This window comes from Staurois parvus, unplaced genomic scaffold (genome assembly GCF_062004578.1).
Source record: "Staurois parvus isolate SC_StPar_1 unplaced genomic scaffold, SC_StPar_1.0 ptg000052l, whole genome shotgun sequence".
Lineage (NCBI taxonomy): Eukaryota > Metazoa > Chordata > Amphibia > Anura > Ranidae > Staurois > Staurois parvus.
This window is the reverse complement of record NW_028317848.1, coordinates 1,439,580-1,457,669: the sequence shown is the minus strand read 5'-3', so window position 1 is coordinate 1,457,669 and position 18,090 is coordinate 1,439,580. Positions and strand designations below refer to the sequence as shown.

The 18,090-nt window shown below is 39.6% G+C and overlaps 1 protein-coding gene across 1 annotated transcript in view; it reads left to right on the top strand.

Annotated features, from left to right (window-relative positions):
* The window catches only part of VPS13B (vacuolar protein sorting 13 homolog B), a 1,305,797-nt gene that overhangs the window by 161,218 nt on the left and 1,126,489 nt on the right, over positions 1 to 18,090 (top strand). The window contains exons 9-11 of the mRNA XM_089666424.1: positions 4,915 to 5,010; positions 13,264 to 13,386; positions 16,761 to 16,898. Coding sequence (XP_089522550.1) covers positions 4,915 to 5,010; positions 13,264 to 13,386; positions 16,761 to 16,898 — 357 coding nt within the window. The remainder of the gene's footprint in view (positions 1 to 4,914; positions 5,011 to 13,263; positions 13,387 to 16,760; positions 16,899 to 18,090) is intronic.

Sequence of the window (18,090 nt, the reverse complement as noted above, 5' to 3'; positions counted from 1 at the left end):
TTGTAACTGTACTGTCTGCCCTCATGGCGCTATATAAATTCTGTATTATAATAATAATATTATATTAACTCTAAAGTTATATGCCCTTTTCAATGATTCTCCAGTGAACACACCTGTCCAAAAAACAAGTACTCACCAACATATTTGTAGTACCACACAGCTAATCTCAGTGTTTTCATTTCTGCCACTGATTAACAAACTCTGTCCCCATACTATAATATGCATTGTGAGTAGCAGTTCTGCTGCTTTTTAACACCTCCTACCCTCGGATGACCTGCAACAAATTAACAAACATCCAACAGGAAAGAGAAGTTACATCTGCAATGAAATGTTCTGTATGAGATTCACATGTTACATTGAGATGGAAAACATTAGCTTTCATTGTTCTCGTTTCTAGCAAAGAATGTATGGAATTAATTTGTGGTTCATTTTTTGGTATTAAAAAAAGGGGGTTGTATTTCTGCATTAGCATTTGGAGTGGTTGATACCCTTCCAGCGCAAAGAGAAAAAACATGCCAAATTAAACTTAACATTTTCCTAATACTGTTGAAAATTGTTCTTGTAATGTTTGAGTTCTTTTAATCAATTAATTGCTTTTCCTCTGCAATAATTGCTGACAGCTGATGAGGAGGAAAGAGGGAATTTGTGCTATATATAAAGCTAACTTTCTTTTCATAGCTTCTTGGCTTAACATCACGCTCTGTGTGACATTATTAGAATCTGGTGTTCAGATAGTTCAGCAGAAAAGTCCCATGGGACAACAAAGAAATATTCAGTTGTATAAACTGCAGCATTCATTTCTACCTCTCCGTTGATGGGGAAGAGCACTGCTTCTTTTTGTGGGCCATTGACGGGTCACAGCTTCCACAGGGCACCTAGAGCTTGTTGGGTAATATGCTGCAACCCCATATTTATAAGTATAATGCTTTCTTTATCCTCAACTTTGTCAAACTTAATGTGATTCAAGAGTTTTTTTAATTTGTTTTTAAATAAACAACATGTAATACCTTCTCTTTGCAATGGTTTTACACAGAGCCAGCCCCAAACCTCCTCTTCTGGGGTCCCCCGTCAGCAGTTTTGGCTCCACCTCTTCAGCGAGTGCCCCATAAGAAGCCACTTCCTATGGTGGCACTTGTGCAGGCTTGATCCCTAGCTGCTTTACCTGCTTCTATAGGCACACACAGCGTGGCTCCCACTGCTGTCTCTCTGTCCTGTGAGGAGAAAGTCGCTGCTCTGGGCAGGAGGATCCTGGTCACAGAACATTTTTTTTACCTTTATGCAGAGAATACGTTATCGTTAAAAACCATAAGCCTTTAGATCCAATTTTATTCACTTTTAGTGCAGTTATACTCCTTTTTTTTTTTTTTTCAACCCCCCAGCTCTGCTGCCAGTACCCCTAAGTGCAGCATAACACTTTATTAAGGATCAAAGGTAGAAACACTCACATTACTGAGGTAAATGAATAGCATAAAAATGTGGTTCGGTGTAACATGGGACAGGTGGGTATGCAGAGTAATGAGCTGTCATCAGTGAAAATGAGATGCTTGAAAAAGGAGCTCACGTCCGCCTTTCCCGGCCAGCGCATGCTCCGAAACGCATCAAAGTGCACCTTGGGTATCTGACATCATCACGGCCACGCTGTTGCGTTCCAGCGTGCGTTCCATTCAGCTTTGAGTGAGGAGGTGCACGCCGGCCTGCTCCACAGCTGTCCCCCTCCAGCTACCACGCTGCTCCAGTGGTACGCTGACTACTCCACACTGATGACAGCTCATTACTCTGCATATCCACCTGTCCCATGTTACACCGAACCATGTTTATATGCTATTCATTTACCTCAGTAATGTGAGTGTTTCTACCTTTGATCCTTAATAAAGTGTTATACTGCACTTAGAGGCGCTTCTTCTCCTTCTCTCATCCTACAGAGTCTGCTACAGTACTTTTGGGAGCATTTCCCTTAGTGCCATATAGGCCCCCCCATTTCTGTCATTATCATTGTGACGATTGCGGCATCAGACCCCAGTCCTTCTCACCAAACCCGTGACCGAAGGACTAGCCAATCTAAAACCGCGCTGTCACGTGCGTAACAATGCCACGCCCAGCTGCACCCTGCACAAAGATTTTCCAGCTAATGGACCACAACCTGTGTGCCAGCAGCCTGGGAGCGATTGTTACTGGGTTAGGTTAATTACGCAATTAACCCTTCACACTGCCACCACCTCCTTTTTGTACAGAGAAAGAGGAATATCAGCAATAACACTATGATGTTTGAATAATCGTCGGTATACCACTGTCACTGCAGGCAGAGATATACCGAAATTTAAAACACACACAGTAGCGCTCTTTAGAGGCAGGGGTGCTTAGTTTGCATTAAAGAGCTTTAGAAACAGTTCAACACTTTCAGAAAGTAAGATTTATTACTAAAAGGTCAAAAGGGTGCAATAAAAATATTTACAGAAAAAGATGTAGCCAATATATAAATATACAAAGAGCAAGCAATAGCACAGCAAAGAGATAACGGAAAGGAATTTAGATAAATAAAATACTTGCCAAAAGCCTTGGGGTAAGCAGTTTTCAAGTTCAGAGCAAAAGGGCCGTCTCCCATAGTTGGTTCCGATGTTACAAGGGAGAATCTTCAACTTTAGTCAACTCAGCTTAGCTTTTTCTAGGAACTCCACAGGGTGTCTCCCTGAAGCAGAGAACCAATCGCCTCATTTGGGGAGGGGGTTGTGCAGGTGGGGAGCTCAGGCTGTGACCAAAGCCTTCACAAAATATACTATGGCCAATAACTTTTCCTAGGTACATATAACATTCTATCCACGAGTAGATTAACACCCAGAATCATCTGCTGAATGGTTAGATATGAAATATAACATACCTGCTTGAATGGTTAAGGAGATATAATTTTCTGCTCTCCTGTGTAGGTCAGATAGGGGGTGTAATATACCAGGCGATTTGTATTAAAGTGAGCCATCCGAGTATGTGCTCCATATTTTGTGTAATTATTTCCTATTTGGAGATATAAAATTATTTGGAAAACTGGGTTTTAAAATGTAAGTCTGTTTTACGACTCCCTGGAATGTCTTTTGAAGCTCAGTGAGGACTCGGTTTATGGCTTTACGACCCCTTCTCCAGCAAGAGTCTCGCAGACAGGGGCACCAGCTAGTTGTGGGATTTATATCCATGATGCTCTCAATGAGTTTGCTGCCTGTGATCTGCATCAAACAGACCACATGTCACTCAACAAAGAGGGAGGGGGGATGAGGAAAGCTGATTTGGGAGTAAAAATTATACAAAATGGAATATTCTTAACAAGATGGATGACCGCGTCCATTTCGGTGTGCACGATTGCTACAATCTTCAGTACTACTATCACCTAACACCAGGATAGCTCTGGCCAATTTGCGCTGATTACCTCCCTTCATTTTCTTTAAACCTGCTGCCAGTACCCACCGATCCTGTGGAACTCACAGTTGCTTGTCCAAGTCATCTCCACTGAATCAATGCATGGAATCCCCATTTAATCCTATAGAAAACTCCTATGAACAGATTACAAAAAAATTGTTCTTTTGCAGAGTCATTATAACCCCAAAAGGTAGTTGTGAGCTTTAGCTGCATTGAAGAAAAAATAGGTGTTGCCATTTCAGATCTCTTTTAGAATAAACTTTTATGTGCCTGCTATCCTTATTCCCTGGCATCGATTCTTTGAGTCAGTGATCTGCAGCAGGTAGTATCCATGCAAAATTTCCTCATTTTTATAGCCAGTCCATGTTTGTTTTCAGTTAAAAATGGCAGCATTCATAGTTCTCCTATAACATGTTTTACTTTAACTTGAACACAACCCTAAACTAAGCTAAACCTAACTAAAAATGTTACCAGGATAACTATAACACTACCTTTGTGATAGAATACTTATAATAAGAATGTTTGTTTCTTTAGGACCAAAATCTACCATACTCAAATGGTTACATCAAAAACTCATCAGCAAGTGCTATTGATCAGGAAAATGACAGGTTTTTGTATATTACATATCACCTGCTTGTTCTGTTATGATTTAGTGCCCAGTGGGAATGGTTAAGGTATCGCTGTCAGCCATGTTGTTGCATTCGTGGTCAACAGTTATCTACAGCTGAGAATTCAGTGCTCAATTAAATACAGCAGCATTGAAGTTTGAAAGTGTGTGGTCTTTAACTACACTGGGTTCCTGGCAGCAAAGGTCATAAATAATGTGGCCAGCAAAAATGCAGTGCCAAAACTGTATTATTAGGAGAAGCTGTGAACGTATAAGCTAAATGTATTTTGCTGGGTGTAGCCCTCCCTTCTCTGTTTACCTGAGTAGCTTTGTGCGTTGGTACTCTGCTAACCAAGAACACATGGGCTTTCTCAGTGTAGAAGCCCACATGTTTCTTTTCCATAACTGTTACTGCCTATATTCTGCTAACATCTTGACAGATCTAGACATAAATATCTTTAAGAAGATCTCAATGATTGACTAATGTTTAACCTTTTGTCAGCTAGTCAATCCCCGCCATTCACGAAATCACAAGACTGTGGCGGAATGCAAGGAGCCATGTACCACACAAGTGTTGTTTCAGATACCCCGCCATTTTTCATCCCATGTAGAAATGCTGTGTTGAGAGAAGGGGTGAAAGTAAAATGAAAGGCAGTGTGTTGACTGGACTGGCTCCTGCCCTGCTTTACATTACACTTGGCATATTTAAGTTCAGCCTCCTATGCAGTGGTGTGCTTAATGTCTTGCAGCTGTTTCGTTTGCACCTGTTTCCTGTCCAATAATACACTCTGGCCAACAGTGAACTTTAATTTGTCTTCATCAATGCAGTCTAGTAATGACAGATTGCCACTTTTTAATGCTGGTGCTGGCTGGATTGAAGGTGTGTGTGTTGTATTGTTTTCCAGCTCACTGAAATGCAAGCCGAAAGCAGCTATTACAGCCCTCAGAAGGTGAAATCCAGAGAAGTCATTCGATGGGAACAAGAAGGGACAACAATTGAGGTAAAGCCTGTCTATTTTAAGCTGTTTGGTCATCTGTGCAAACATAAAATATGTGAAGTACAATAATGGCTTAATGTAAATTCAAATATCACTTCCAACATCCAAGCTAAAGTAAAGGTGTGTTGGTAGCTGTAAAATGGGGATTTTACAGGGGAGCATGAAGCCAGTTTGACCACTCAGTATGGTTAAATGGACCTAAACAAAATATAATGTTCTAGGTTTAAGTATTGCAAGTTATAAAAAAAAATTACTTGTTACTAATTTGCTTAATTGGTCTGAAAGTTGAAAGTACAGTGAAGGAAATAAGTATTTGATCCCCTGCTGATTTTGAATGTTTGCCCACTCACAAAGAAATGATCAGTCTGAAAATCGAATGGTAGGTGTATTGTAACACTGAGAGACAGAACAGCAACATAAAATTCAAAAGAAATGCATGTCTAACAAATTCTGCACTGATTTGCATGTTCATGAGGGAAATAAGTATTTGATCCCCTTCACAAAACATGGCTTAGTACTTGGTGGCAAATCCCTTGCTGGCAATCACAGAGGTCAGACGGTGCCTGTAGTTGGCCACCAGATTTGCACACATCCCAGGAGGGATTTTGGCAGATCCTCTCCAAGTCATTAAGTTTTGGTGGCTGACGTTTGGCAACTCGAACTTTCAGCTCCCTCCACAGATTTTCAATCAGATTAAGGTCTGGAGACTGGCTAGGCCACTCCAGGACCTTAATGTGCTTCTTCTTGAGCCACTTCTTTGTTGCTTTGGTCGTGTGTTTTGGGTCATTATCATGCTGGAACACCCATCCACGACCCATTTTCAATGCCCTGACTGAGGGAAGAAGGTGCTCACCCAAGATTTGACAGTACATTGCCCTGTCCATCGTCCCTTTGATGCGGTGTAGTTGTCCTGTCCCCTTAGCAGAAAAACACCCCCAAAGCAGAATGTATCCACCACCATGTTTGACAGTTGGGATGGTGTTCTTGGGGTCATAGGCAGTATTCTTCCTTCTCCAAACAGTTGAGTTGATGCCAGAGAGCTCGATTTTGGTCTCATCTGACCACAACACTTTCAACTAGCCCTCCTCTGCATCATTCTGATGTTCAGTGGCAAACTTCAGACGGGCCTGGACATGTGCTTTCTTGAGCAGAGGGACCTTGCACTGCAGGATTTCAATCCTTGTCAACGTAGTGTGTTACCAATTGTTTTCTTGGTGACTGTAGTCCCAGCTGCCTGGAGATCATTGACAAGATCCTCACGTGTAGTTCTGGGATGATTCCTCACTGTTCTCATGATCATTGACACTCCACGAGGTGAGATCTTGCATGGTGCACCAGACCTAGGGAGACTGACAGTTATTTTGTGTTTCTTCCATTTGCGAATGATTGCATCAATTGTTGTCACCTTCTCACCAAGCTGCTTGGCGATAGTTTGGTAGCCCAGACCAGCCTTGTTTAGGTCTACAATCTTGTCCCTGACATCCTTGGACAGCTCTTTGGTCTTTGCCATGGTGAAGAGTTTGGAATCTGATTGCTTGATTGCTCCTGTGGACAGGTGTCTTTTATACAGGTAACAAAATGAGATTAGCAGCACTCCCTTTAAGAGACTGCTTCTAATCTCAGCTTGTTACCTTTATGAAAGACACCTGGTAGCCAGAAATGCTGCTGAATTGTAGGGGATCAAATACTTATTTCCCTCATGAACATGCAAATCGATGTATTATTTGTTAGACATGCATTTCTTCTGAATTTTTTGTTGCTATTCTGTCTCTGTGTTACAATGCACCTACCATTCGATTTTTAGACTGATCATTTCTTTGTGATGGGCAGACATTCAAAATCAGCAGGGGATCAAATACTTATTTCCTTCACTGTAGGTGAACTCTTGTTACAATGGTTTAGATTGAAGCACCTAATGCTGGTCACAGCAGGACTCCAAAACTTTTCACCTTAGGAATTTAAAATAACCGTGCTTTCCATATATTTTTTATTTACATATCTTCTTTGTAACAGTACTGGACAAATTAACCCTAAAATATAAGTGCAATCTTCAAAAAGATTGGAGCCAGTAATAAAAATACTGCATTGATCTCATGTCTTGAGACTATATACTGCAGAGCCTCTTTGGACGCACTCTTCCCTCTCCTAACAGGATGAAAAGCTCGGTCACAGTTCCATCTTTACTGCCAAGTCTCGCCTTATTCTCTTCCTTAAGCTGGCCATACACTTACTTTTTTTTTTTGTTCAGCCTGCAGACTGTGTGAATGGACAAATCTCTCCAGATAGCTGACAGCCAGGTCTAGCGGCTATCAAAATACCTGAACAATTGTTCAGTCGACTTTTGTCAAGCATGATGGTGCCATCAGGGGCACCCACAGCTTGAATTTTGCCCAGTTCATACTGAATCAGCTGCAATATGAGCCATTTGTGGCAGCCTTTACTCTCTTCCAGTAGAGTACAAGAATACATTCTGATGTTGACATTAGGATTCTTAATCAGCCAATAAGAGAGCAGGAATGTACGCTTGCAAGCTAGAGATCTGGAAATCTTGGTGACTATTCAAAATGTCAGACTTCTGTAAAAGATATATAAACCATTAAAGTAGAATTGCAGCTTCAACCTAACTAGTATTAATAATGCTCTCAACACCTATGCTGACTATCCTGTGTAAAAAAGATGTATATACTTATTTTTAGCGTGTTTCTGTCCAGTCATGTGATCCCGTGTCAGTAACTGCCAACTGCATCGGTGAGGGGAGAGCACTTGACAATGGCTGGGAATGCCTGGAATTGGTGTCGTTACCCATAGGCTCCCATGTCCCAGCGCTCCCTCTCAGCTGCCACTCACTGACACAGTGGAGCCAAATCACATGACCGGAGTGGGCTGAAAATAGGTGAATATATATATATATATATATATATATATATATATATACAGTGGGGATCGAAAGTTTGGGCACCCCAGCTAAAAATGTGTATTAATGTGCATAAAGAAGCCAAGGAAAGATGGAAAAATCTCCAAAAGGCATCAAATTACAGATTAGACATTCTTATAATATGTCAACAAAAGTTAGATTTTATTTCCATCATTTACACTTTCAAAATAACAGAAAACAAAAAAATGGCGTCAGCAAAAGTTTGGGCACCCTGCAGAGTTAATATCTTGTACTGCCCCCTTTGGCAAGTATCACAGCTTGTAAACGCTTTTTGTAGCCAGCCAAGAGTCTTTCAATTCTTGTTTGAGGTATCTTTGCCAATTCTTCCTTACAAATGTCTTCCAGTTTTTTGAGATTTCTGGGCTGTCTGTCACACACTGCTCTTTTAAGGTCTATCCATAGATTTTCAATTATGTTGAGGTCAGGAGATTGTGAAAGCCATGGCAAAACCTTCAGTTTACGCCTCTTGATGTAATCCCCCGTGGATTTCGAGGTGTGTTTAGGATCATTATCCATTTGTAGAAGCCATCCTCTCTTTAACTTCAGCTTTTTCACAGATGGCATCAAGTTACCATCCAAAATTTGCTGAAATTTTATTGAATCCATTTTTCCTTCTACTCGTGAGATGTTTCCTGTGCCACTGGCTGCAACACAACCCCAAAGCATGATTGATCCAACCCCATGCTTAACAGTTGGACAGAGGTTCTTTTCATTAAATTCTGTGCCCAAACGTACCTTTGCTCATTCCGGCCAAAAAGTTCAATTTTAACCTCATCGGTCTACAGAACTTGTTTCCAAAATGCATCAGGCTTGTCTATATGTTCATTTGCAAAGTTCAAACGATGATTTTTGTGGTGAGGACGTAGAAGAGGTTTTCTTCTGATGACTCTTCCATGAAGACCATATTTGTACAAGTATCTCTTTATAGTGGAATAGTGTACCACAACTCCAGTGTCTGCCAGATCTTTCTGGAGGGATCGTGTGATCAAACGTGGGTTTTGAATTGTTTTTCTCACAATCCTGCGAGCTGTTCTGTCTATTTTTCTTGGTCTTCCAGATCTTGCTTTAACTTCCACTGTTCCTGATGACTGCCATTTCTTAATTACATTCCGAACAGAGGATATTGACATCTGAAAACGCTTTGCTATCTTCTTATAGCCTTCTCCAGCTTTGTGAGCGTCAACTATTTTCAGTTTTCTAGACAACTGCTTAGAAGAACCCATGGTGCTGATTGTTGGGGCAAGGTTTAAAACCTTTGAGATTGACATCACCTGGTCTTCCCAGACGATGACTGAGAACAATCCATGACACTGGCAGGTCTCAGCTTGGCAAAGGGGGCAGTGCATGCTATAAATTCTGCAGGGTGCCCACTGTATATGTGTGTGTGTGTGTATATATATATATATATATATATATATATATATATATATATAAAATTTATTTTATTTTTTTTCAACAGGTTAGTCAGCATAGATGTTAGGAGGGAGGACATTTTTAAGACTGTTTAAGCTGAGGCTGGTATTCTACTTTAACATTGAACCTGTGTGCTTATTAGGCCTCATTCACGTGTACGCTTTCGGGGGGGCCACGTTTGCCTGCGTCGGGATGCACAGTTGTTTCATTCATCCCTCAATGCAAGCAGTTGCACTGATGTCATGTCATTTGGGATGCAGTGGCTGCATGGACACAGATGCTGCCCTCAATCTGACATCTGTGTAGGTGCATTGGGGCCATGCACCCACATAGATGTCAGATTAGGAGCAGCATCTGGGAGCAATGCAGACAAATAGCTGACAGCATAAGTTACTCTTTCAGGACCCCTGTGCCATCGGAAACCCTGCTACACTTGCATGAAAATGGAAACTTCCTAATAGTCTCTGCTGGCAAGAGGATTGACATGCTGCACGTGATAATGTCACGGATTGCTTATAGACCAATCAGAAACTGGATGCTGTGTTCTTGGAAGGGGGTGCCTTCCGCACCACACACAGCCACGGCAAAATTTCAATATCAAGGACACATTTACTGCTCCCAGCAGGCTAAATACATATTAGGAAAGTTTCTGCAAAGGGTGATTCTAAACGTTTTTTGTGTGTCACATGTCCAAAACAGACTATGTCAACTTTGCAAACATCTTTTGGTGATCATTTATATCAACTCCTCAAATCCAGTTTCTATTGTATTGGCCCTGAAGTCTTCCATAAATAAACATTCTAGGCTGGAACACCTTTCCTTTGCAGCATGGTTTTCAGCTGGGAAAACTGAATACTCGGAATAAATCAGTATAAATCAACAAACTGGGAGCACATAATTCTTGGAAATTGTGCTGTCAATCAGATTCACTACCCCATCTCCACAATGGCAGACCTCAATGAGTGATGCTTAAAACATACGGATATTGTAAGCTATAGAAACCTATCTATTTGCTCACAGAGAACAGTAACACGAGAGTTAAATTACTTACTGCAAGCACAGCCATCTTTCCACACTTACAGAACTAAGAAAATTTGTTAAACTATAAATCTAATGGTGTAGCGCTACTACATATAAATATTGATAATAAAATAATAAGAACAAAATATAATAATACAATTATAATGAAATAAATGTGTGACTAGATACATACACTGTGACAAATCCAAAGTGATCTGATCCTCTCTGGGTTCTAAAAGTGAAACACCTTCAAGTGACACAGAAAACGAGGAACAAAACGGTCACATTTGGACCCAATATGAATATAAAAACAACAAAAAACCCAAATCCCTAATTGGGATCAAAGGCTTAAAATTAGCCAAATGAAAGACTACCAAGTGGCACACAAAGTGAATCCCTTCAAAGGGATATACCTCCTATAAAGTGATATGTGCTCAGTGATGACATCAAAAAATCCTCAAATAATTATACAGCAAATGTAGGAACAACATAATCCTCACCCTTTCACTTAAAACATATTATTCAGCTAAAAAACTATTTAATAAGAATAAAAAATATTGTATAGTGAAATATACACATATAAATGAATATAAAAGGTGCAAATACGCCAGGTGATCCAATAACTTTCAGAACCATGCAGGTGATACAGTGGATGTGCGTTATAGCCAATGGTATTAAATTCTTAAATGGCTGAATTGCCCCCTCACCTCCTTACCGCGACCCAATGGGCCAACACGCCTGTAGGAACACAAAAGGATCCTCCACAGTCAGATTCCCCTGTGTGGATGATATTCTTTCAAACCGTAGAAATCCCCTTCAATGGTATGCGTTAAATATCACAGATTCCCATCCAGAGATACGTAAACGTAATACATCCAACTCACATTTGGATCACGATAAAGACATAAAAAGAGAGATCCTCCATAGTGTAATTCAATTTATTGTATTTAGAAAGACAAAAAACGCAATTGCCAACTCACTTGTTTTTGTCTGCATGGTTCTGAAAGTTATTGGATCACCTGGCGTATTTGCACCTTTGGACTTTTTATAATTATTTTTATAGTAATTTATATGTGTATATTTCACTATACAATATTTTTTATTCATATTAGATTGTTTTTTAGTTGAATAATATGTTTTAAGTGAAAGGGTGAGGATTGTGTTTTTCCTATATTTGCTGTATATTTATTTGAGGATTTTTTTATGTCATCACTGAGCACGTATCACTTTATAGGAGGTATATCCCTTTGAAGGGATTCACTTTATGTGCCACTTGGTAGTCTTTCATTTGGCTAATTTTAAGCCATTGATCCCAATTAGGGATTTGGGTTTTTTGTTTTTTTGTTGTTTTTCACCATATTGGATCCAATTGGGACCGTTTTGTTCCACGTTTTCTGTGTCACTTGAAGTTGTTTCACTTTTAGATCCCAGAGAGGATCAGATAACTTTGGATTTGTCACAGTGTATGTATCTAGTCACACATTTATTTCATTATTATTGTATTATATTTTGTTATTCTTTTATTATATTATCAATATTTATATATAGTAGCGCTACACTATTAGATTTATATTTTGGCATCTTTATCACCTATAGGTATAGGGCTGGGTGTCAGCAGCTTTCAATATTATTTTTATTATTTACTTAGAAGCGCAGGAGGATCATATTACTATTAAGAACATTTGTTGGTGCAGCACCACTGTGTGAGGTTAACTGGGACTGATTGTGGTCTGTTTATTAGCAACAGGATTGGTTATTCTGAGCATTTTTCCATAGTATTGAATGTATGCCATTTTTGTTTTCACTTTGTGTGGTGTATAACAAGGACTTAACAGTACCTAAAAGCAGGACTAGATGGTGTCCATAGAAGAGATGTGTTGTAGAAGGTTGACAGGCATACAAACCCACAAAACAGAATACAATGCTAAAGATGAGCTCCAGCAGTGGAGTAAGGCATGAATATTTCCATCTTTCTATCAGTTTAAAGTCCTACATCTGTCATTCTGTCAAAATACCAAGCCTAATGAAGACGAGCAGGATAAGGAGTATGTGTAAAGGATTCATAAGTCTTTGAAGTGAAACTTAAAACTTGTTAGATCCTGGAAGTGACATTTTGATATGACACCATTCTGCACCATACTCTGCTGAACATTGTCTTTTTTTAAATCTTTATTTAGTTTTCCCTAAACATATTTAACATACAATAGCACGAAAACAATCCTAATTCCACATAAAAACTGTATCTTACCAGCATGTACAAAAAAAAAAAAATGAGCAGGAAGTTTGTAGGCCAAACGCAAATGAGTGGAAAACTGTGGTCTACTACAACTCTAAGTAAATAAACTTCCAAACGTGTCAGAGGATGTCAACTCCATCTATGACACCCATTGATCATGGATTTTTTTAAGTTCATCATTGCATCTAAATCTCCAATCCTCTGCCTCTCTAATTTCCTGCACTTTTACTATCCAGTCCTTCACTGAAGGAACCATAGGTGATTTCCCTGCATTTAAAAGGTGAGGCAGTAAACATCTTTTATATTCTCCCACCGAGAAATGGGAAGCATGAAACAATACAGGTAAAGGATTGTCCGGTAAGGGATGTTGTGTGATATGACAAATTAAGCTGCGGATCTCCCTCCAGAATGGTTTTATACTGAAAACTGTATGATACAGTTGACGTTTACCGATATACATGTCACCATTCTCAATTTATTTTGTGATACCTAAGCACATTGCTAAAAACCTGCTTACTAATGTTGGATCAGCTCTATTTTAGCTTACCAAGAGGCAGTGGCAGATCTTCAAATGGATTGCAGTAACTAAAAAAAAATGCAAATAGTTTTTCAAAGATTCACATAAAATGCTATTTTTTTATTTTTTCTACAGGTACTAATGAAGGGAGAGCCTTTCTTTGATTGCCAGATTGGATTTGTGGGGAGTCAAGCTATATGTTTGAAAGGAATTATGGGAATAAAAGATTTTGAGGAAAATACAAATAGATCCGATTCTGTAAGTACAAATATGTGTCATTTTGTGCTACATGTCAAATGCTGTATATACAAGCCATAAAAGGAATTAAATGTGTGTAACGTTCAACTGTCTGTATTCAAAAAGAGTTTTTTAATATAAGATTATATAATCATGTCTCTGGTTAGGCATATGAAGACATAGTTTTTTTTGTATTGTGGTTGTGACCAGCATTAAAGAGGAACTACACAGCATCTGAGCACCACAAACCAAAACACTATTGAATAAATTTTTTACATTCAAAAGAAACTCACCCTTCTATCCATATATCTCCCCATTCTTTATTTTGCTGAGAAATCACTTAGAAAAACACCTCCCTAGCATTTCTGGCCATGGCCATCTTGACTAAGTGCAGATGATTAATGGAGAATTTAATTCCTGGAATCCATCTGCCCTTAGCTCAGACATGCAGGCTGGAGGATGTGCTTAGCTGAGAACTGCTCCTGCCCTCCTGAAGACTCTTGGGATGCATGAAATCCTTTGCCTAGGCCTGGAAACCAGGAACTAACTGAAGTAATGCAAAAACAAAGTTTAATACAAGTAAATACTTATCTATTTACTAATGCTAGCAGCATAAGGGTTATAAATAGTCAGTGTTGATTGAGAGAGTAAAGTTCTGCATTAAAGCTCCCAGACTAACCTGAACAGCTGAGAGCAATCTCTTTTGATCAGGAAAAGAACATGAAGAAGGGTTATTGGAAATGTATTTGTGTTGATTGCGATGATGTTTTGGATCCTAAGAAAAAGGATCCGGTTTTATTTCCTGGCCATAGCTTAGTGGAGCATTATTTTTCTTTGGTTGTTGAATCCAAAAGGCATAGGTATATAGCTCTTGGCTTTTCGTGTATACTTCCAAACTCATTCTTAACTGGAGTCCTCCATTAAACATAAATGTAGTGTTCCATCAGTTTTAGGGTAGCTGTATAGTACCTCATTCCTTTTACAATTGCCACCCACCTGTGCCCACCCACCAGTGCTGCCCACCAGTGCCGCCCACCAGTGCTGCCAGTCAGTGCCACCAGTCAGTGCCCAGCGGTTGTGCCAGTCAGTGCCCAGCAGTGATGCCAGTCAGTGCCGTCTATCAGTACCCATCATCAGTGTCACCTATCAGTGCTGCATATTAGTGCCGCCTATCCGTGACACCTCATTAGTGCTGCCTATCAGTGCCGCCTATCCGTGCCACCTCATTAGTGCTGCCTATCAGTGCCCTTTAGTGCTGCCTATCAGTGCCCATCAGTGCTGCCTATCAGTGCCCATCAGTGCTGCCTCATCAACGCACATCAGTGAAGGAGAAAAATTACCTGTTTGAAAAATTTTATAATAGAAACAAAGAAACTTTTTTTTTTCAAATTTTTTGCACTTTTTTTGTTTATAGCGCAAAAAGTGAAGCGCCCAGTGACGATTAAATACCACCAAAAAAAAGCTCTATTTGTGAGAAAAAAATGATCAAAATTAATTTCATATGGGTACAATGTTGCATGACCGCGCAATTGTCAATCAAAGTGTGGCAGCGCTGAAAGCTGAAAATTGGCCTGGTAAATAAGGGGGTATAAGTGCCTGGTAGGCAAGTGGTTAAAAGAATCGTACAAAAACTGACTCATTATCGATCACAGCACCAAAAAAGACACAAAAAACGGACATTAAAGAATTATGATTTTAATTATACAAAAAGTTGATAAAAATTGTTTCCATACTCAAACAGTCATAAAAAACTAGGCACATGTATGTAACATGATAAGGATCAGGGTGTGACCAAGACAAATCTCATTCCTAGGTCTTACTGCGGACAAATATAAAAATCCATAAAGGGGGATTTGAACTATTGAAAGCAAGATATATAGTCTAATATATACAAGACAAAAGTTTCATCTATCAAAGCATTTCCCAGGGTGAACCCTGCTTTTTCAGGGCGAAGGAACACAAGTAGTTAATTATAGTTTTTACAAATCATTCTTATATGTCCGCAGTGGCATATACGAAATCTGTAATGGAAAACACCATAAGTGAACTGTCCCAGAGTAATATGCTCCAAAGACTCCTAACCATGTACAACCAAAATAGTTGCATAGGACCACGTTTATGTAAGTTACACACTAAATAATACAAAATGATATATGCATGCAGACATATGCCATCAACCAATCCATCCTGACAAAGTGCACGGCATCAATAAGGGTGAAGGAAAACAGCCAAAGACACAGAAGAATGCCAGGAACAAAACTTTTTTTTTTTAAATGTCTCGCTTACTAAGGAAAAGGATCTTCACATACGAAAGGTTCACATGAGGGCAGCCTTCTGTTGACCTAACAGGAAAGAGAATACGCTTCCTTGCTTCCTCAAGGCTTTTATACTAGGCTCCCTCTGTGAAAGCCCTGCTGTGATAGAATGAAACTGTAGCCCAACCCCACAGGTGGCTCCCAGCCTCCAGTCCTAGCCACAAAGTGGCATGTGCACTGGAGGACAAACAAAGAACTGAAAGTGCCATTTGCACTTTAGAATAAAGTGCAGGGGTGGGAGGGGTCTTCACATTGTGCCACAGTGGACACCACAGGAAGGAGGAAAAGATGTGAGGGGACAAACGGCATCACCAAACACATCAAATTCTGGCAGGCAAAAGTCACCCATCACCATAAAAGTGACACAGAGCCCTCCAAGTGGAAGGAATACAGAAGAACTATGAACTCCATTATCCAGTCTGTGTTCAAATACCAGTGCTGAAGGTACCGCAAAAAATGGGAAAGAACATAAACTGAAAGGAAATCCTGGGAGGGGTGGTAAAAACAAAATGACATGTCTGTTTGCGTACATAAATATTAATGATAATCAAATCAATATACATATATGAAGCACCTAAACAAATATGTCAAAAAACACTGATCACATAGACACATCTATAAGAATTGTAGAGATGGCATGTAGGGCACTATGGGGTGATTTACTAATATTGATACACACAGAATCTGGTGCAGCTGTGCATAGAAATCAATCAGATTCCAGGTTTTATTGTCAAACCTTAATTGAACAAGCTGACTTTAGAAGTTGGTTACTATGCACAGCTGCACCAGATTTTGTATGCACCGGTTTTAGTAAATCTTCCCCTTAGATTCCAGAGTGGCCCATATTACCAGTTATTCCAGAAACAAAGCCATTTAATAGAGTATTTATAGAAATGGTTTGAAACTGAGCTGATCATTGAGGCCTGGTTAAATATGTGCCCTAAATCTAAAAATCAACTTCGTTTCAAGTTTAAAAGTATGATCTTTTCAAATTCTTGTCAAATGATCCTGGTCATTATGTGATCGAATAGTATTAACTATAAGTATTATGTGTGTTGTATGGTGTTTATCTATCTGTAGGAGGCCTGTTTCTTTACCTGTGGGGAGAGTTTAAGCAGCAAAGGGAACACCTATCTTACTAACTCACTGTTCGACTACAGAAGTCCAGAAAATAATGGAATTCGAGCAGAATTTATATTAGACTCTTCTTCCCATAAGGTCAGTATACATATCTGATGCAGCAGATCTCTAATGGGGTGAGCTTTGTAAAATGGTTGTAGTTTTGCCAAAAGAATGGGTTGGGGCCAAAGCTTAAATGTCTCGAATTTAATTCTAAACATCTGACTTGGTTATATACATGTATAATGTAAGAACTAGATATGAGAAACTAGATATGAGAGTGCAGTCATAAGTTCTGAACCGCAATGGTAATGTCGCACGTGATAGCTGTCTTTTTTTTGCTCTTATGAGACATACCTGATCCTGACCTTTTTTTTGGAGGAGGGGGGGGGGGGAGTAGCAGTCGCAACAGTTTGAAAGAAAAAAAGTGTATTCAGATCAATATTGGGCAATAGTCATCACTTGCCTGTTTTAACATATTAATTGCCTGCCATTTGACTGCCCTGGTTACCTGTAGTTCAGGTATGTCAGACTGATGTTGTTTGGGCCACATGTGTTGCTCTTGCTCCTCCTTTGTGGATTTCAGCAGTTTTAGAATCCCATTTGAATAAGCCCCTTGCTATTCTACAGTGTTAACACTACAAGTTTTAATGAGCCCCTTGCTATTCTACAATGCCTTAACACTGCCCATAAACCAATTTAGTAGCTCAGAAATTCAGGATATGCTTTCAGATTTAAATTTCAGCTGGTAATGCTACTCAATTCAGCTTCATCTGAGTTTGACATGCCTGCTGTACTTTATTAACAACTATGTTCAAAATGAGTTAATGTTGGGCTACACCTAGACACCAGATGTCTATGTATGTGTACCAGATCACAAAGTAGATGACCATGGTATGTCTGTGTCTGCATTATCATTGTTCCAAATACCTATTAGTCTTGTGATGGATTTGGTTTTGTATAGCATATTTTCCTGGACAGTTGCTGCTTGCCCAAGATGAGGCTGGAGCCAGGACTTGTCTGTTCAGCACATAAACATGCACATTCCATTAAAATTCTGGGTATTATTTAAATATCTAATGTATGAAGGCCCTTGGCTGTTTGAAGACCAGACCTCACAGTAAAAAAAAAAGGTCCCCGGAAATTGCCCGGTCCACTCCTCCTTTACAAATCACCTATTGTTAGTAGGCATAATGTTAGTTTTGTACTTGCCTCACTTCTGTCTTCCACATCACTGGTTGTGCCATCACCGTCCTTCCTTGAAGAATCCTGGGTAATGCAGAGCAGAAGA